The sequence below is a fragment of the Callospermophilus lateralis genome, unplaced genomic scaffold (assembly GCF_048772815.1).
Source record: "Callospermophilus lateralis isolate mCalLat2 unplaced genomic scaffold, mCalLat2.hap1 Scaffold_63, whole genome shotgun sequence".
NCBI lineage: Eukaryota > Metazoa > Chordata > Mammalia > Rodentia > Sciuridae > Callospermophilus > Callospermophilus lateralis.
Genome location: NW_027514713.1, coordinates 8245050 through 8266479, shown reverse-complemented (window position 1 = coordinate 8266479; position 21430 = coordinate 8245050). Strand labels below are relative to the sequence as shown.

The following is a 21430-nucleotide window of genomic DNA, read 5'->3' as shown; positions in this document are numbered from 1 at the left end:
AAATTCTCTACAACATTATTCTTTTATGATCAGGCACAATGTTCAGGTATCATTTTTTTTTTCTTTTTTCTTTTTTTATTTGGTGGGGTTCTTTTTTTTTTTTTTTTGTCTTTTTTGGAACTGGGGGTCGAACCCAGGGCTTTGCAAATGCAAGGCAGACGCTTTGCCACTGAGCTACATCCCAGCCCCAGGTATCATTTTTAAGAAAAAGATATTACATGCAGTATGATAAACAGGTTAATGTTGTATGACTCTCATCCAGAACAAGAATATGAAATGCAAAATAACTAGGTCTCCTACATTAGTGTAGTCCTGGAACTCTAATTCTTACTCCAGTACCACTCGTATTATGTAGTCAGAATTCTATATTATTGGACATTTATGGATCGCCTTTTTGTTTTTGTCATTCTTATCCATTTTCCTTGCTGTCAGTTTTTTTGGTTTTTCCTATGAACCTGCTTGTCCAGCTTTGTATTTTCTCATTTGCCTTTTTCCCTAACTTGCTGCTTTAGATTTGTTGTAACAAAAGAACCCAGAAACTGAGGTTAATGGAATGATTTGTAAGAATGAAGGGCTAATGGAACTTAGTAGAAAGGATTTCGCAGCAATTCAGTTTTTCTGATGCTAGGTAGTTCTTTGGTTTGCTGTTGGGTCCTCAACTATCTCCTCAGTATTGATGTTGCAAGAAGCCCAATACTTGGAGATGTTAACTACATTATTAAATATTTTCAGAGCTGGGCTTGACCTCATTTACAAGTTCCTGACAGAGATGGTCCCACATAGGCTATCCTTATAGTGAATCAACCAAACTATTTCAACTCCATTTTAAATGACTTCATTTTTTCCAAGTAAAATTATTTATGATTATATAAATAAAGTAGTTAATTATTAGTGGACAAAATTAAAGGACAGTTGTGTATTTAGAATGAAATTAGTCCTATAAATCACTTTTGCTATATTTTTAAAAAGTTCTTCAAATGTATTAGAATTCAGCAAAACCAAAGTATTATACTTCTATAGCATTTTATATAATTGTCATTATTTATTGAATAATTAAAATTTTTACTACATTCAGTAACTTGGAATTATATGAGTTTTTTTTTATTGTTGTTGTTGTTTAACAAGCATTTTTAGTTTGTAGAGTAATGCCAGTGTTGTGTACAATGTTCTGTGTAAGCTCTCTTATTAGGTTATTGATAGGATTTTTCAATTACTGTGCTGCTCTGATAGGCAAGCTAGTTATGGTATAAAATTGTTCCTTGCATTTTCAGATATTCTGCTCCACAGTGAAGAAAGCTATTCTCCCTCTCTGATTTCTTTTAAACTTTCTAGTTTTTTATACTTGTGACAGGTCTTACTTAATTTTCAAAGTTACATTTGATAACAGTTTTACAACGTACAATTTTTTAAGCTTTTTCTGGATATAGCAATTTGATGCCTCCATCAGAGACTGGTGCGTTCCTGTGATTTAAAACTAATTCATGACTTTTGGGCTTTGCTGAAATAAAAGAAATCATGGTGTTGAGAGGAAAGAATAGACATGACAGGCTTCTTGAAATGTATGTTAAAGAAATTTCTCTAAGGCAGGAAAACAGAGCATCAGTAAAATCCAATGAAGAGATAATTTTGTTTGAGAACAATTTTTATCCCACTCCTGTTCTCATCTAGTCCCTTGGATGTGTCTTTTATTTTACTTTCTCTTTTCACTTTTCAGTTTTATTGACAGAACACCACAGACATCCTTACTGAATGATAACCCACAGCAACGAGGAAACAAAAAAGATAGAATTCATCCAAAGGATTGGACTATGACAAGAGTGGGACAAAAATTTTTCAAACAAAAACATTTCTTATTTTTGTTAAATAAAAAGGTTTGTAGAAAGAGCAAAACTATGACTATTAAACATTTAATTTAGGCTGCTGATGATTGAAATGTGAATTAATTTCTTCTAATATGACAAATAGAAAAAAGTTCTGGTAAATTGTGAAACATTAGTGATAAGGGACATTATTTTTATTTCTTAGTAAGATTTTTATAAAATTAAAATTAGGCATTCTATTTAATTGGTTAGCATCCGTTTAATTGGGAGCCAGGCATGGTGATGTATGCCTGTAATCCAGTGATTCAGGAGACTGAGGAAGGAAGATCACAAGTTCTAGGCCAGTCTCATCGATTTAGTGAGACCCTAGGCCACGTAGTGAGACCCTGTCTCAAAATAATAAATAAGAAGGGCCACGTGCAATGGTGTTTACATGTTTGGCTGTTTTCACTTAGTATAATGTTTTGAGGTTCAGCCATGGTGTAGCATGTGGCCATGCCTCATTCCCTTTTATGACTGAATAATATTCCAGTGTGTGTATATACAGCAATGTGTTCACACTTTAATCCATTGATCGGCATTTAGATTGTTTCTCTGTATTGTCTATTGTGAATAGTGCTGCTTTGAACATTTGTATACAAGCATTTGAATACCTGTTTTCATTTTTCTTGGGCGTATATTTAGGATTAAGAATTCTGGGTCTTATAGTAATTCCATTTAACATTTTGAAGAATCTCCAAATTGCTTACCATAGTGGCTTTACCATTTTACTGTACCATTTCATTTTACATACCCACTGATAATGCATGATAATTCTAGTTTCTCTGTATCTCAACAAATTTGGTTTCTTTTTTTTAAATCATAGCCATTCTAGTGGGCATAAAGGGATTTCTCACTGTGGTTTTAATTCTTGTTTTCTTGATGACTAATGACACTGAGTGTCATTTTTGTATGCTTTTTGGCCATTTGTAGATCTTCAGACCATTCAAGTTCTTTACCTATCTTGTAATTTGGTTGTTAGGAATTTGTTTTACATATTATTTACATATCAAGGGAGAGAGCATGTATGATCATGTACAAGAGAAAAACAGACAGAAATACACATTTCCAGTGGGATTATCTTCCATCTCTTTTTTTTTTTAAAGCTTGTTTGGCTCACCAAAATTTAAACTGGTACTTCCTTTGAATAAGCTGTTGGTGAGTTGATTACAGCGTGATGGTGAAGTTTGAGTTTTTTTGTGGTGCAGTGAGTCATTCCATTCCTTGACCAGCTGGTCAAATGGGCACCTGTTGGCCTTTTGGCTTGATCATTACCAATACATATCAGTTTGGGGGGAAAAATGACTTAGTCTTCCATAACAAAAAGCCCTGTCATTTTTCTGTGTGAACATGATAGACATGTGTATGTATTCTACCTAGTACAAAGGATTTTTATTGTCATATCGACTCTCCTTTTACTTTTTGTGGTAGTTTTCACCAAAATAGAACTTAGGATATTTAATGCCCATTTTGGTACACCTCCTAAAGCTTGGTTAATTTGTTCATGGATTTTACACTGTTCAAAAGTGCTAAATGTTAAGACTGTTCATAAATTTAGCATTGTTCCAGGAGTAGTTTTGCCTAGGTTATTTATTTAAATCTATATTCTTTTGTTCTATGTAAAATTCCTTTATCTTACACGAACAATGTAATTCTTGTTTGCAGTTGCTGTCCTCTTTTGGGTTACTGTTTGCTCTGATTTTTATGTAATCTAAATTTTTTTGTGTAATTCTAAGATTTGTGTGTGTGTGTTGATGTGTTTCCCCTTTTAGAGATCATTTTTTAGAGCCTCAAGTTATTTTGATGATTCAGAACTACTCTATATATTATACAAAGTCCTATTTAAAAATTTGACTTTATAAATTGTATTGATTGACTAGATTTTCTGACTTACAGATTTCTGAAAAACTAACAAGATCTACAGTTTCTTTCTCTAGCCACTCCCTAGCCCCTCAGCAACCCTGGGATTGAGCCCAGAGGCTCATGCATGCTAGGCCTTCTATTTCTTGATATTGCATATACTATAAAATTTCTTGTTGTTTTCTAAGGATTGTTCATTGTGGGGGTTCAGTAATTAGGTTTTATTTATTCCTCAGAAGTCTCACTTTTATTCAAGTTGGTGTTTCTTTACTAGTTGTTTTCCCCAGGGAAGATAGAAAAAGGAACCAATTATAAATGAAATACTAGTTCAAGAATCAAATTTAATGTGTGAAAAGTGTGTGAGGGAGATGTGGGGGGTTGTTGTTGCCATAGGTGTGGTAAATGATCTCAGTTAGCTTCCCGCATCATTAATATTTTATTGAGTGCATGTGTATATGTTGATTCCTTGAAAGTTGAATAAATTAGTAGATGCTCTAAAGATCAAGGTATTAGAAAAGGTATAAAAACTGCATTAACAAATGTGCACTAGGAGGACATTTTTTAAATGAAATAATGGGTTTTAGCTAAAAGTCACAGAAATTCTATATTCTACTAATAGATAAATATTTTTGGTGTGAAATCTTTTATATTTGTCAAACTAATGTTTACTTTTGACTTGCATAAATTCCTTTTTAGTGAACTACATGTCTGAGTATTTCTAATGACTTTCATTTTTCTGCTTCAAACAACCAATACCAATTTTTAAAATAAAGTTTGACAGAAAAAGTTTAATTTGAGATTTATTTTTGTATATGATATTTATTTTTTGTAAATTAAAAAGATGAAATAATATTTTATATAGGCCTCAAGATTTTAATTTTTTGAAAGAAGAATCTATACTTATTTTTTTCCTAGGATATGAACTTAAATTGTTTTAATGTTCTAAGTTTTCTCTGTCTCACACACAATCATATTTTCTATGCACAGTAGTATTTATTTCGAGACGCATCTTGGTTGAAAAATCCTTTGAACATTATGGGATTATTTTTTTATACTCATAGCCAAATCCCAAACCTGATTTTTTTTAATTCAAAATCTGCCTCATTCTATTCCTATCTCACACCCTAAAAAAATCAGGCCTAACTCACCTTTTATGTGCTTTTTTTTTGACTCTGTTAATTTTCTCAAGTTGATTCTGTACATTGTCACTGTCTTGATCTTAAAATGTCCCTTTCATTTTGTTACTCAGGTATTTTCAGTCTTAATAATCTATTTAATATTTATTTGACCTCCATGCAAGTTGGTGTAGATTCAGAGATAAAAATACCCACAGGCCTGCCCCTAATATTTTCACATTCTAATAGAGTAGAAAATCAACCACAATACAGTAAGTGAAGTGCAGATAATCATTTATTTACTCATTTGATAAATACATTTGTGCACTTATTGCTTGTTATTTCCTGTGCTAGACTGTAGAATGTGAAAGACATGAAATCTGCTAAATACAAGATTCATTTAGTTAGTAGTAGGCAGAAATATAAACAGATATTTATAAATTTAGGAATGTAATATAATTCTGGCTCTATGAAAAACACAAGGGAGGAATATCTGATTCCATTTGGCAGATAGAGAAGTTTTCTTGCATGGATAAACTCTGAATGAAGCCTTGAAGTTTTGAGAAAAACTTGGTGAAAAAGAGAGAGGTATGGGTAGAAACTTCAGGAAAATGAGACAGGAAGAGTAAAGCACCGAGGTGTGGAACAGTTTGACTTCTTTGGGGGAAGGTGTACAAGAGCATTGGTATTATTGGAGTATAAAGGTATAAGCAAGATAGGGCAAGAGATGAAGCTAAAGAAGGTAGGTCTGGGCTCTATCCTGAGGGTCTTGAATTTCATGTTAAGGAGATTTTTATCCTGAAGGTTGTGGGATATGTTGATGGGTTTTAAGACAAGGACTAATATGGTTACATATACATTCATTCATTTAAATTCTTGCAATTAAAAAATTATTTTTAACTGATACTTAAAAAGATTGAGTTTCAGATTGATCCATTTTGCAGCTGTATGGAGGATAGACTTGAGGGTAAAACTATTTAGAGGCTGTTGAACTACAATTGAGACAGTGAAATAGGAGTGAAAGTGTAGGGATAATCAAGAAATATAGAGAGGATAAAATCAGAATGTGATTGGTTGGTAAAGGAGAGAACATGGATAGAAGGTTGGTGTTATCACTAAGAGAAAAAGAAGAACAGTTTCATTTGTTGACTTCAGGCAAGATTGGGAAATCAGTTTGGAATATTTTGTATTAGAAGTTTCTTATGAGACATCTGAGTGGAATTTTTCAAAAATTTTGTTGAGAAAAGTATAACCTATAGTGGCTAACCCAGATTGTCTGGGATCAAGTGTGAATTTGTCAGTTATGGCTATATGTCTTTATGAAGTTATACTTAACCTCTCTGTAACTCAGTAACTCATCTGTAAATGTTGATACTGGGGTTGATGTGAAGATTTAGCCTTTTAGTATAAAATTCTTTAGAATTTTGTCAGGCTGTAAAAAGTCTTAAAGAATTATTAGCCATTCTTAAAATCATTGTCATGTTGGGATTTAGAAGATTAGCGCTATGTAGCAGAAAACTAGAGTAGAGAAATATGCTTGGATCAGATAATGAGGGACTGTATGTATCACTTAAAAGTAGTATGAATTTTAACCTAAATATAGCAGAAAACTTTTTTTTTAAAGTGTGTTGTATCTTAACCTCTGAAAGGGTTCTTTCCAAATAATTTATTATTTTTAGGTAGGTGTGCTGCCACCAGGTGCTAGGTATGTGTTACTGTTGTACAAATGAAGCAATAAAACTATCATTTTTTTTAATGAAGTATTGATTTGATTAAGATCGCTGAATATAAACAGTCTAATTCTGGTAGGACTTCCTTGTTTCAAAACAAAAACTAAGATTAGTTAAGATGAGGTAAGAGAGGGTTGTTGTAAAAATGCAGAGATTTCAGAGGAAGGACGGAGAAGTGTAGTAGGGCCTCAGAGAATCTGAAAAGCCATGGGAAATTGATGCCATTCTTGCCACCATTTCTTATCTCATTTCCATATTTTTGTATATTAACTTCCTTTATTTACACATCAGTTTGTGTATGAACAAAAATTATAGGATGAATTTCCAAACCTATGCTATATAGTGGAATGGTTTCCCATTAAATACATTTTAAATTTTTTTTAAAAGGCAAAAAAAAAAAAAAAACAATATATAAACAGTGGAAGCAAATCTCATAAAATAAACCACTATCCGGTGGTTCCCAAATTTTGTTGTACACTCGAAGCTTCTGGTAAGCTTTTTAAAAATTCTTTTTACTGTTTAGAACACACACCATGCCAAAATCAGAAAGTCTCACTATTTTAAAAAGATTTTCAAAGAGCAGAAAAGTTTAAAATCATTGATAGAGCCACTTTGCAAGATTTTGCAATACTTGAGTGATTATATATTATGACTTCTTATAAGCCAGGTACTTTACTTGGTATGCTTCTGTAAGGATTATTTAATGCCAGAAGGAAAACTGGCTGTATTGGATATAGAGAAAAGTGTCTTGGGCTGCAATTTATCTTGTAGGATGATCATGTGTACTGTTATTTAGAGGTCATTTTAGTGGTGTGGCTGTAATTACATGAGGATCAAATTATGCACTAATTTTAGAATCCTTCATACAAGATATCTCTTCTCTATAACCTTTCTGGACAGCTCTGCTACTTCCTTGTTCCCTACTTTCAAGAGAAGAATCTAATTGATTCACTCCTCTTATCAAAAGAGGGTGAAAACAGATGTCATGGATGGTAGAAGTTGTAAGTACTGGCCAGTTCCCTCAGAATGAAGTTCTACATACTTTAAAAGTACTTCAGTGTTTCACCTACAGAAGAATGCATGGTAAATATATATAAATAATATTAAAACAAGTGAAAAAAAGACCTCTACATCTGTCACTTAGATTAAAAACATTCATCTACCAATGCAATAAAATCTTTATCTAATTCCACCCCTAGCACCTGAGCTAACTATAGTTCTGAATTTATCATCACCTTGCTTTTTATACCACATATGTGTACATAAACTATACTTAGTTTTCTGTTTTTGAACTAAGTGGTGTCATTATGTGACGTCTTCAGTGATTTTCCTTTTGTTCAATATCATTAGAGCATTTTCACTCCTGCAATAGTATTCCATTATAGAAATTTATCTCAGAGTCCATTCTCATCAGTGAGCATTTAGGTCATTTCCAGTTTTGTTACTGTTACAAATATTTCTATTGTGTTAGGTTTTGTCTGCAAGTGCCAAGGGTTTAGAGTTGGATAGAAATCATGAATCCTGTGTTCCCTTAGTCCTTGAGTACTAGAGAGTGTCTTTGAAAATGAGGTAGAAAGAGGGAGTGAAATCAAAAGCAACCTGGTGAGGCTGGGGTTGTAGCTCAGTAGTACAGCACTTGGCTAGCAGATATGAGGCACTGGGTTTAGTCCTCAGCACCATATAAAAATAATAAAATGGGAATTGAGTTTATCTACCACTAAAATATAAAAAAAATGAAAAAAGCAAAACTTGTATTTGTTAATATTATCTACATGGTTTCATTATATAAATCATCAAACAGACATCCCTGGGAACTATTGATGAACACTTGATACCCATTGACCATTAATATGGATCACTGACCTGAACAGAGGTAGCAGTTCTTTTATTTTTTTTTCTATTTTTTTTAGTTGTAGATGAACATAATATCTTTATTTATTTCCTGTGGTGCTGAGGATTAAACCCAGTGCCTCACATGTGCAAGGCAAGTGCTCTACCAGTGAACCAACCCCAGCCCAGTTCTTGTATTTTTGAGTTGATATTGCCTGCCAAAACTATATGCTTACCAGAAGGAGTCATTTATAACCTAGACTTAAAAATTAATAAATAATAAAATAGCCTGCATGACAGTGAAATGAAGCAGAGGTAGGTGGTATCTGAATAATACTCTTTTGGATGTGATTTCTAGTAGGTATATAGTTTTATTATTCTTTAAGAAAATAGTTATTATTGAAGGTGGAATGGTGGTGGAATGGTGGTGGAATGACAGTGGCGGGAGAAGACAGCCTGAGACATAAGCATACAAAGACTGAGCGTACTATCCCAAGCAGCAATTGTAAATGATATTCTTGCTAGACATTTTCTATCAAGCATCTGAAATGAAACTCTCACATTGATTTGGATTGCCCTAGAGCCAGGAGTACTGGATTCAGTTGACTTCAGGCTAAAAAGAAAACACTCTTGGTTTTCATCATAAACATAGGAACCAATGTGATAGTAAAATGAAATGAGACTCCAATATGAAACTGTAGCCACTGCTTTAGCATTTATCACTTTGTTCCTCACTCTGTCTTGGTATTCTAGTGCTAATATCATTGTATTGATTCATGGAAGAAACTAAAAAGATTGTTTAATGACCTAAATTTTTTGTTGTATATGTTTATATGTGCATATTAGATACAGAGATCTCTCTGTGTATGCACATATACTTACATGCATCTATATGTATAAAATAAGAAGATGTAAATGGAAAACATAGGCACCATAAAAAATAGTTATAGTAACACATGGAGCCATGATAATATTATCAGTGAATATTCTTTAAAGATATGTAGGGGTAGAAGGCAGTAAAGATCTTTCAAAGAAGAAAAAATTACCTGTAGTCTCATAATCTACAAGTAATTATTTTTAATAATTTGTTTTAATTTTTAATAGTTTGTTTATATGCACAAATATATTTAAAAACTCCACTTGATTCATTTTATGCAGTTTTGTGCTCTTATTTTACCCAGCTTTATACTGAGAACATTTTCCCACATTAGAATTTTTTGAAAATATTTTTTGACAGCTGCATAACATTACATTGCATTAAGTAATTATAGCCATGTGTAGCCATGGACCTGAATGTATCATTTTAGGGTTTTTTTTTGTTGTTGTTGTTTGTTTGTTTGTTTTTGGTTAAAGAAACTATGTAGGAGTTCTGAAGTTCTGAGAAATAATGCCTATTATTAATGCCTAGAGGTGCCTCTTTCACAAAAAATCAGTTTTTTAAAAATTCAGCAATTATTCAGAGCTAATATGCAGTCATTGTTCTAGACTTGGAGTGTATAATGATTGATTTTTATTAAAAATCCCCTCCTTTATGGAACTTTCTAGTAATTTGTTCTGAATGATACTTAATAACATGAGAATAAAATAATGTTTTGGTAATTTTATGTACTTAGATGTGATTCGTTCTGAACACTGAATCATTCCACTTTTTCTGTATCCTATACCATTTTTCAGTTGGGATTATTTAGTAATAGCTATATACTTTTTGTTGGCTTGTATTTTCAAGCAACAGTTTACAAATTTTCATAAGTAAAATGCTGGTTTCCTTAGAATTGCAGGTAAAGAAAGGAGAAAGGAAAGGAAATAATTGAAAAATTTTCTCAAAAAACCCCAAGACCTGGAGGAAATTTTAAATGATCCTTCTAATGTATCTCTTCATTATACAGTTGAAGAAACTGAATTCTCCTGATGTTAAGTGGCTTTTCCACTGTCACATAGCTAGTACTATATGACAGCTCAGCACTATATTATATGTAGTCCATATTGTTTTGAAATTCAAGAAATATTTGGGTTGTCTGTATACCCAGGTCATGAAGTACACAAAATTAAGATGATTCCTTAAGCTACAGAATCTGTTTTCTTTTTAAACATGAAGGTGATCAAATTGAATGAGATTATAGGCTATAAATAGGTTTGGTTGCTCAATGATTTAAAGTCTTATGGTCTTTTCCATTCTTGATTTCCTTAGTTTTATTTAGCACTATTTTTTTCTTACAGGTTTTTTTTTTTTTTTTTGAACGGGGGGTGTGTCTTGCTGATTCTGAGGCTGACCCCAAACTCCTACATTCAGGAGGTCCTTCTGCCTCATCCTCTCAAATAGCTGGGACTACAGGCATTCTACTAGGCCTGGTTTGTACCTTTTTGTTATTTTGGAAAATATGATTCAGAGCATCCTAAAATGTTGCTTTTATCTTTGCTCTCATTTCCCCTTCTTCAGCTGGTTTTTAGGTTAGTCGTTATAATCTTTTTGTTTCCATGGTTAGGCCACCAAAGTTTTTCTGTGATAGTTTATATAGCTTCTTGTTTATCATCCATAAAGAAATATTTAAAAGGCTTAATGACATCCCTGCAAAGAACAAATAGTCACCATAATTAGAATTATTTGGGATTTCTTCTATTTTCTACAGGAAAAACATAAAAATCACTTTTTATAGTTATTTTTAAATACTATAGAGATTACCAGATTACATATTTTTGTAACATTCTCTTTGTGGTATGTGCATTCTCACATTTGTTTTTCCTGTCATCAAAAAACACTTGTCAGTTTGGCAATTTCATTTGTTCATGCTTTAAAATTAATGTTCTAGGATTGTGAAATACAATGAAAAAGGACCTAAGAATACATAGAAAGCAAATTAGTATAATGAAAGGTTGGATTTGGAGTCAGATACTCTAGTTCTGTTTTGTTTTGCCACTGATTATAATATTGATCAGGTAACATTGATTTTTTAAAATATTTTTTATTTCTACATAATACATTTATTTTGTTTATTTACTTTTATGTGGTGCTGAGGGCCTCGCATGTGCTAGGTGAGCGCTCTACCGCTGAACCACAACCCCAGCCCCTAACAAATTGATTTTTATATATCAGCTTCTACATTTTTGTCTCAGTAAGATATTTTCTGACCTCTCCCTACAGTCCCACAAATTGAATTTCCATTGTATGCTGTCTTTAATGCATATACTTTCTCTTCAAAGCACTTTTTATAACTTGGATGTACGTATTTCTTTATTTGTTTAATATTATCTTTCTTACTGGATTACAATTCATGAGAGTTCATATGTGTTATTTATCACTACATGCCCTGTCATAGCTCATGATAGGCAGTCAATAAGTATTTGTTAAATAACTGAACTATATACTTACAACCTGACATAAATCCAATTTTTTATGCTTTCCAGGCATAAAACTACAACACATCTCTTTCGGAAGTCCTTTTTAAAGAAAATCAGGACAGTACAGTTTCCTATAACACAATACACCTCTTCTCTCTCTTCTCGCTGTCCATATATGTATATATGAACGATTTCCAGGCTTAAGAAATTGTGCTCTAACCCTTATTTCTCACTCCATTTAATAATAGAGTTTGGCATTATACTCTGAAGTTCTACCTTTGGGGCCATGTGTTTCATTTATGTCTAGCACAGTGCCTGGCATGTAGTAAATAGTCAATGTACACACAAAAACCTAAACAGACTTCAATTAGTCATTTATTTTTGAAGGAACATTATAAAAACTTGGCATGTTTTTATATATAACATTTTGAAAATGTATTGTTTTATTGAGAATGATCATTTATAAAATTATAAATATTGAGTTTAAGGAACTCAATATATTTATATTCAGTTGTTTATTCATGTTCTGGTCAAGATAAGACATTTACTTGTGATCTGGTCTACTTTTGAAAGACAAATATGTGAACATAATATCTTTCCAGTAAATCTTGCAACTATTTCTGTGACTACATATGTTAACACTTTTATAATTGGCTTCCAAATGACAAACACAGATGGCTGTAGTCTGAATTTTCAGCATGTTTTAGAATAAATGTTTTCTCAGTAATTTAAAGTGCATCATTTCAGTATCAGATGGTTATCTAATTGATTCAGATTTTTTTGCTTATCTGCTAGCTTGCCATTTTTCAAATTTAAAATAAAACTAAATAGTTATAAATTATTGAATACATGATACAATCTTATTCCTCTCACATTTTTATAAAACAGTAGTCTTACCAGAATGCTATTATGGATATTATTTTTTATGAGAAACTTTTTGTTCTGTTTTGGTTTTCTTGGTGGAGGAGGGAGGTTATAGTGAGAAGGATTTTTTTTTATGTTCTTATTCATTTATTAGCCATTTTTGTAGTTGGTCTATTTAATAGTTACAGTAATTCCAATCATATATTTCCTCTTTTTAAGGAACAAAGAAATTCACTTAGTCTCATTCTTTTATCTTTCACCTCTTAAGAGTGATTCAAGTAATTTGAAAATTGTTCATTTTAATTTTGAAACCATCGAACATTTTAATAAAGTAGAATTAGGTATGCCTTTTATATGATCTTGCTTAGTGTGGTGACTTGTCAATAAAAGATAAATTATCCTTTTAAAAAATTCAACATAGGGGCTGGGGATGTGGCTCAAGTGGTAGCGCGCTCGCCTGGCATGTATGCGGCCCGGGTTCAATCCTCAACACCACATACAAACAAAGATGTTGTGTCTGCTGATAACTAAAAAATAAATATTAAAATTCTCTCTCTCCATCTCTCTCTCTCTCTCTCTCTCTCTCTCTCTCTCTCTCTCTCTTTTTGCCGCAGTCCGGCTGCAGCAAACTAGCCGGGGGATGACGAACAACTTGTGTACGTTGATACAGCAGGAATGGGAGCCGTTTATTGTAGGACAGGAGCAGTATTTATACATTCCACACAGCTTATCTAATTAACATAAACTAGATACAGCAGTCAACCAATCAGGAATCTCCACATTTAATGGCTCACTGGCATTATTTCACAAACCACTCCCTCTGGCAAAATGCCAGGCACCCATCCAGACTCGTTTACAGACTCTAACATCTTTTTAAAAAAATAGATAAAAAGTTCAACATATATTTATTTAATATTGCTCTAGGCTTTTAATATATAGAAGTAGGGAGGAAAAAAAATCCTTGCCCTCATGGGGTTTACCTTCTGGTTAGTTTTTCTGAAAAAATAATATGACTCATATAATGAGTAGTATAGGCCTAGAACAGTATCTTTAATTATGTTGTAGAAGTGATTCATTCTAAATACTATAATGGAACTATTTCTACTTTTTATTCCATATCTGTGTGCTTCTTTTTTGCATTTAGTAACAGATATTAGTATTTTGGAGGGGTTTTTTTGTTATTTTGTTGTTGTTGTTGTTGTTTAAATCAAACTTTCCATTCTTTATTTATCTATCTTTCATTTTGTACTGATGGTTGAACCTGGGCCCTCTGTGCTTGCTAGGCAAGCACTCTACCACTGAGCCACATCCCCAGATCTAAGTCATTCTTTCTATAATGCAAATTTAATAATTTTTTCCTTTGTTATATATTTGATATTTGAATAAATATTAGATATAAATTATTGATATAATCTAACACTTGGAATTTTAAGCAAAATCTTCATCTTTGCCTTGATAAATTTTGCTGACTAAATATATTCTGATGCAGAAACGTGATATTTCAAGAAGTTTCTGAAATTGAGTATAAATATTATAAATGTTATTATTAGTATTTATTTTTTGGCATTGCATTCTCTCAAAGGGATGTTTTTAAATAATGCTCCTGGATTTCTGATTCTATTTATAGATAAAGTATTTGCCAATATTCTAGTTAGTTTATTTTTAAGAATGATCTGCTATGCTCCAAGTAGTTCAAGTACATTTCAGCGAGGCAACTGGTCTTGCACCTGTTCCTCAACACACTGGGTAGTTACTAAATAACTGGGAAAAATGTTAAATGTCATATATTTTTATTCTCTGTAAGTATAATCATGAGCTATTTCTGACTTATGAATTAAATATCTTTATTAAGGGAATAGAACTTGTTTATATGCTTTTCTTCATCTACAGCAGATAATTTAAGTATAAAATGTTATTTATAAATAATGTATTTGCCACATATTTTGATAGTAACATTAGCAAGATTGCTTTAATACTTTAGATAATAAGAAATTTATTTGCTGTCTTTGTAATTGGTCTGGTTAAGAGTTATGGAAATTCTAGGCATATATTTCCTCTTTCTAAAGCAGAAAGGAACTTACATGAGGTCTTCTTTTTTCTCCTCTTAAGAGTGTTCAGGAGCTCAAATTAAATTTAAGTCTTTGTCAGTAGTTGCTTTATATAAAAATCAGAATACTTACTGTATTTTAAAAAATACAGTAATAGCTTAGCAATATATCCTTTGCCTAGCACATACAAAGCTGTGGGTTTGATCCTCAGTACTACATAAAAATAAATAAAATAAAGGTATTGTGTCCATCAAAAAAAATTCGTAAGAATAAATAAATAAAATGTAAGTGAGCAATAGGAAAAATACCTGTAATCTGAACTCCAAATGTAAACAAAAGTTGTTAAGGTTGTAGTTTTCCAGAATTTACCTATGCCTATGAATATAATGATGTTTAAATTCATACTGGATATAATCATTGAAAGCTATGAGCCTGAGACTTGCCTTATCTTTTAAAAAATGAAGTGTAATTTTCCTTTCATCAAAAGAAATAGATATGCTACAATACTACTTTATACCTGCTATTATATCACAAAGTCTTTAATAGCAATTGCTTGCATTGGCATTTTTAATATAAGTTCACCATAATTAGTTCTAGTGTTACCTGGTATATAATGTGTACTTCTGATTTTAGGTGGTAAGAAAATATTTTAGGTCTTAAAAAACTTTGGATAGTATAGTAAGAAAGTTTTTACCTTTTTCAGTTTTCTTTCTGCTTATGATAACGAAAATCTGTTTGATGCTTGTCTCTCTTTAACAGTCTTTTATTTTGTCCATTTTTTTCATAGCCTTCAGCAACCTCTTACTAAAATTTCAATAATAGATTTATCATTTCTTTTATTTTCAATTTATCTCTTAAAAGAAATAACAAGTGATATTAACTTTCAATTTATGCCAGAGATTACATCTCCTTTTAAAATAAATTTAAAGAAAATACACTGTTTAAAATATGTTAAGTAAATGATAACATGTCGGCGACTAGGATTTGGTACAAATTCTGATGATGACAGACAAATGATAAAGGGTAGAAAACACTGCTGTTTAAAATTTTAAGTTACTTGTAAGGTTTTTCCCACTATAAATATGGTTGCATTGAGCATTTGTATAGCTAATAGGCTAATTATCTTTTTTGTATAAAAGATAATTATAAACAATATCTTTTGTATAAAGTAGTAGACCAGAACAAGTGTGTTTGGAGCTCCTTGTTTTTGTGTGTATTTTCATATAATCTTAAATCCAGAGATTATACTGTGAATGAGAGTCCCTCTATTCCCCTATTCTAGTTATAGAATAGTTTTTCCCCTAACTCAGCTAATTTCCTCTTCTTTAGACTTGACATGTTCATTTCTTACCCCTCAATATTTAATAAGTTCATTCACAAGTACCTAGTTTTACAACCTTTACAACCCGAATATTCAATCCAATAGTTATTCTGAAACTGTGAAGTCATCTATATTATTATCATCGTTTTAATTTGGTGATAGTTTGATCTTTTAAATAAAGTGATCCCAAAGAAAAATTATCATTGATATTAATGATACTTTTTTCCTGTAGCTTGCCCAGTTTCGACAAAGAAGAGCTCGATTGGATGGACAAAACCCTCATAAGAAGCCAAAAAAGGAGAAAACCTCAAGCAGTAAAAATGATGTTCATGGCTTGAATATTGATCAATCAAAGAGTGAGGAGAGGTTCACAAATAGTTCTCAGGGTGTTGGATCAGCCGTGATGCCTGAATCCACAATAATGAGAACTCTAAACAATGAAGAAATGCTTAAGCATGAGGAGGTCTTTTCTATTGATGTAAGTATTAATCCAGATTTTAAAACATTCTACCTTTAACTAGAAAGTAGTGGCAGTGAAAAGTCATTAACATCCACCTGAGGGAAGCTTGACAAAGTCATTGACTTTTTAGCATCAAGAACTGATGATTCTTATAAAGAACTTGAACTTTTCTGATGGCATGTTAAGGATTTACTTTTATTTAAAAGAGTTACATGAATTAGAGGAATGGTGTCTTTGATGCTTTTGGCTTACAGATGACATCTACTATATATGTAAAAGTTCTTGGTACTTTTGTATTTATAACAATGCCTTGTTATAAACTTTACATGCATTATTATAAGTCATTATAATTCATAATGAAATGAAATTTTTAAAGATTTGGATAATTTTTACTAGTTTTTTAATAGTATTTTTTTGAATTTTCTATCGTTACTAACAGCAACGTCTTAGTAAAGCAGGATTTTTTTTTTTTTTTTGTAAAGTATGATATTTAGCAGGGGAAAAATGTCATAATTGTAATCATGTTTTACTTTTGTTGTAGCCGGAAAGTGAGATTTCAACCACAGCAGAAGATTATACTTCGGAGGTAAGACTAACATATCCCAATTAAAAATGTCATAGATAAAATTGATATTTTTTTTGAAATTATTGATTTTTTGTACTTTATTTCTTATAAATTTATATGCTTCTGTATATATTTAATATAATTTAAGGTAACATAATATAATATAAATGGATTGAAAAACTGAAAATAATATTTTACTGCTGTATTTTTTTCCAGTGGTTAGCTAAAGTCTTAACTGTTTGAATTGCTTAATTCTTAATTATATAGCAGCCCTATCTTGGTTTTTAGGAAAGTGAGTCTGCATTTCTAGGATCCATGACCATTTTAAGATAGCCATTTAACACAGTAAAAATTTTATAATTAGTATGATTTTTATAGTAATGCTTTTTACAAATGTTTGAATACTAGTGTGTGTATATATATGTATGTGTGTATATATATGTATGTGTGTGTATATATATATATATATACACACACATATATACACATTTATATATATAAATGTTTATTGGAATTAATGTTGCTGTAGTGTTGTGCGTGTGCATGGGCATTGAACTCAGGGCCTTGTACATGCTAGGAAAGCACTTTGTCACCAAGCTACATTCCCAGCCCTTTTTCAGTTTTATTTTAAGATAGATTCTCACTAAGTTGCCCAGGCTATCTTTGAACTTGTGATCCTCCTGTCTCAGCTTCCTGAGAAGATGGGATTAACGGTGTGCATCACCATGCCTGACAATGATGATTTTTATTTTAGGTGATAAACTATACAATAGGCATTGGTCTCTTAAGAAATACCTGCCTTCTTTATATGTTTGCAATAAGTATCACTTTGTTATCTTATTCTTTTTAGATATGATTGTCATTTCTTTGCTTCCAAGTTTAGAGTACATGGAAAATTATTCTTTACTCTGAATGTTTAAGCAACTTAGTATATTTCATAAGTCTGAATTTATTGTAGGCTTCTAATAGAAAAACTATGTCCTTTTTTTAAGAGAGAGAGAGAGAGAGAGAGAGAGAGAGAGAGAGAGAGAATGAGAATGAATATGAATCTTTTTTGTAGATGGACACAACGTGATGCCTTTATTTTATTATTATTTTTTAATGTGGTGCTGAGAATCAAACCCAGGTCCTGCCCATGCTAGGCAAGCACTCTACCGCTGAGCCACAATCCCAGCTCAAAAAACTATGTTCTTAAATTAACATATTAGTTTTTATTTTTGTTGTTTGAGTGTGGGTGTGTGTTTGTTACTGGGGATTGAACCCAGGGTCGCTCTACCACTGAGCTACATTCCCAGCTGTTTTTATTTGAAACTTACTTGCTAAGTTGCTCAGGCTAGCCTTGTACTTGCAAACCAGAATTATCTCAACTTTTTCCATGGTGTGGTTCTCTGAGGACCTGCCTCTGAACATCTCCCAAGAAAATGCTTCAGCAGAGAAAAATCTTGAAAGTGATTCACAAAGACATTGTTAAAATTTGCCTTGAGCTTTTTTCTGAGCTGGCACAAAATAAAGAAAACTACAGGGAAAAAAATTTCAGAGGCATTCTCTTAAACTCTCTAAAACCTAGAAGCTCTGAGGACTCCCAATAACTACTGATGCCTTTCTGAGCTGCTTGACTATCATACCTCCCAGTCTGGAGGTGAGATCACTTTTCTGTCAAAAATGTCTGTTGCCTGAAGGAGACTCAGGTCTCATCACTGATGAGAGCAAAGATCAGATAGCAACTCTGCTTTTGTGGAGTGGAGAAACAGGGCTTTCAGTTTGTATATTGATGAGTATTATATGCTGTAGCTTGGGGAATTTGGTGGGAAGGCCTGCAACTAACTAAAGATGAGGATGAGAAGAATGAAATGGAGGAGAGTGAGGTGAAGTTTGAGAACTCTTCTGCAAACTTATGAAAAAAATCTTAGATAAGAAGTTGAGAATCTTAGTTATGAAGGTTGTGACAGTCCTCCAGTAGGCTGTCTTCAACCTGCTGCATTGTGACTAGCACTCAGGGCTAAACAGCGAACTCAGAGCAGATCATAACAGTCCAGGCACTTCAAGACAACTCTACAATGGGCAACATGATGGCCAGAAAGTACTTGGAGATAGATCCTAACCAACTCATTGTGGGGCAATATAAATATGTTTAAACTGAATTAGAGGAGAACTAACAATGGGCAACATGATGGCCAGAAAGTACTTGGAGATAGATCCTAACCAACTCATTGTGGGGCATTATAAATATGTTTAAACTGAATTAGAGGAGAACTAACTGAATATTTGCTATAGAGGTATTAGATATAACTATTATACTGGATAAATAATTTATGTAATACTGATAACATGGTATTTGACATGATCTTTGATGATATTTACAAATATTCATTTTATTACACTGTTACTTCAAAATAGAAATTTTAGTGTGTACTAAAATTAGAATGTGTCATTTCTGAGTCATGAAAAACTAATTGAAATTTAGAAGTATTATAATTTGAAAATTATCACAAGTGACTTTATATCTAGAAGTAGTATTCTACATTCTTGTGGTTTTTCACCAATTACAATAATGTGTTAACAAAACTTGTTTTTTTGCCTTCCCTTTAGTTTTATTTCTCAGAGATTATTCTTAGAATAAAAGTAGAGGAATCAAACTGATTTTTTAAAAGTCTCTTAGTTAGGACCCTCTCCCCCTTTTATTTGGCAGTTGTGGGTATTGGGCCTTGCACATGCTAGACAGATGCTCTACAACTGGGCTACATCTTCAGTCCTAGGATTTTTACTTTTTAATGTGTCATGGCTCATACAGACTTAATCCTAACTCTAGACATTCTGACTAGTCTGTCCTACATATTTCAATGTTAACAATTTCATTCTCCTGGGTTCTATTAACATAGAATTGTGAAGGCTTAAGATATGGGCAGGAATGTGGGCAGGAATGAAGTTGGTTTTTGTATTCTTAGTGGTAAAAAGGCAATTAAATGATTAATTGATAAGAAATTAATTTCCCACTCCTTAAACCCTATATACATATTCTATCATCCTCCTTTCTCTTACTACAAAATATCTGTTCTACAGACAAGTGGTGATATGTTAAAGAAAGCCCCCACATCTGTCTGGATATGCATGACTAGCAATAGTACTATCCCCAGAGGAAAGTTTTTAGGGGAGTGTTCTTTACCTCTTTATTTCCCTTGGCTTGCTTACTAGCCTTTAATAAAATTTATACCAGTAAATGGTTTTATTTGAAAATAAATAAGGCTTAATTTTAAAAATATATTTAGCTAATTTTAAGGAAGCATTTTGTAAAAGAAGATCTAGTAACTTGAAGCTTTTAGTTTTCTTTCTGAAGACTAAATAGGAACTGCACTTAGAACTTCAGTTAACTTAAATGAAAGTGTCTTTTGCATTGTAAGAACTTAGATGTTTGAGGAATGATTGGCATTTGATATGCCTCTTAGATACTTCAGTTAAATATAATTACCATATTTGTTTTGCTATTAAGGCATTTTCCCTAGATGTAAAAGATACACAGTTAGTAGAAATATTATTGTTAGGTAAATAAAATTTGGTCTATCATAATATATCAGGAAATTGTTTTTATACAGGTAAATGATTGCTGTAATGTGGTGAAAACAGGAAAGCCTACCAATTTATTAATGGTACAGTATATAAAACTACTCATGATACTAATATTTTTTATTATTTAAAACCATTTGACTTACTAACCAAGCTTTCTCCTGTATGTAATTCTTTCTGTATGTGATTTCTAAAAGTTACTAGATCTTCTTTACCGCTTAACAAAACAAAGTTACCTCATTTTTATTATAACATGGAATTGGAACAGAATTTGCAGATATACTGTTTAGGGGTAATATCACATTAATAGCAAACCAGATTACCATAGAAGTGAACTTCAAAGTGAAGAGTGATGTTTTAAAGTGGATTTTGCTATGGAATTCAATATTCGAATTCCTCTCTCAGGAATGTTGCTAGTACTGAATTATTAAAAATATTGGATTAATTTAGGAAGAAGAATTTGGTGTCATTGATTCTTATTCTGAACAAGGCGCACACTATAGTGAGACTCACCTAGAGTTGATAGAAAACGATTTAGTTGGAAAACCTGAACATGAGCCCGAAGAACTGAACAGAGAACTGGAAGAAATGAGGGCCACCTATGTGACTGACGAATTGCATGTGGTGCTGAGAATCAAACCCAGTGCCTCATGCATGCTAGGCGAGTGCACTACCACTTGATCCACATCCCCAGCCCTCCAGCAAATTTTAGTGATAGTTTTTTTATTTAATGAGAATTACAGGTGTTAACTTAAGATTATCTCATTCACGAGAAAAATGGGGTTCTTGCACATAGTATTAAGAATCCCATTTTACACCTAGAATTCAACTAATAGGGGTAACATGTATGTTACTTTGTTTATTTACCTTAATAAGATAGA

General features: G+C 32.1%; 1 protein-coding gene across 1 annotated transcript in view; it reads left to right on the top strand.

The window, feature by feature from the left end:
* Positions 1-21430, top strand: part of LOC143389476 (A-kinase anchor protein 9-like) — a 72698-nt gene that overhangs the window by 3773 nt on the left and 47495 nt on the right. The window contains exons 3-6 of the mRNA XM_076842516.1: positions 16196-16441; positions 16965-17009; positions 20579-20632; positions 21000-21173. Coding sequence (XP_076698631.1) covers positions 16196-16441; positions 16965-17009; positions 20579-20632; positions 21000-21173 — 519 coding nt within the window. The remainder of the gene's footprint in view (positions 1-16195; positions 16442-16964; positions 17010-20578; positions 20633-20999; positions 21174-21430) is intronic.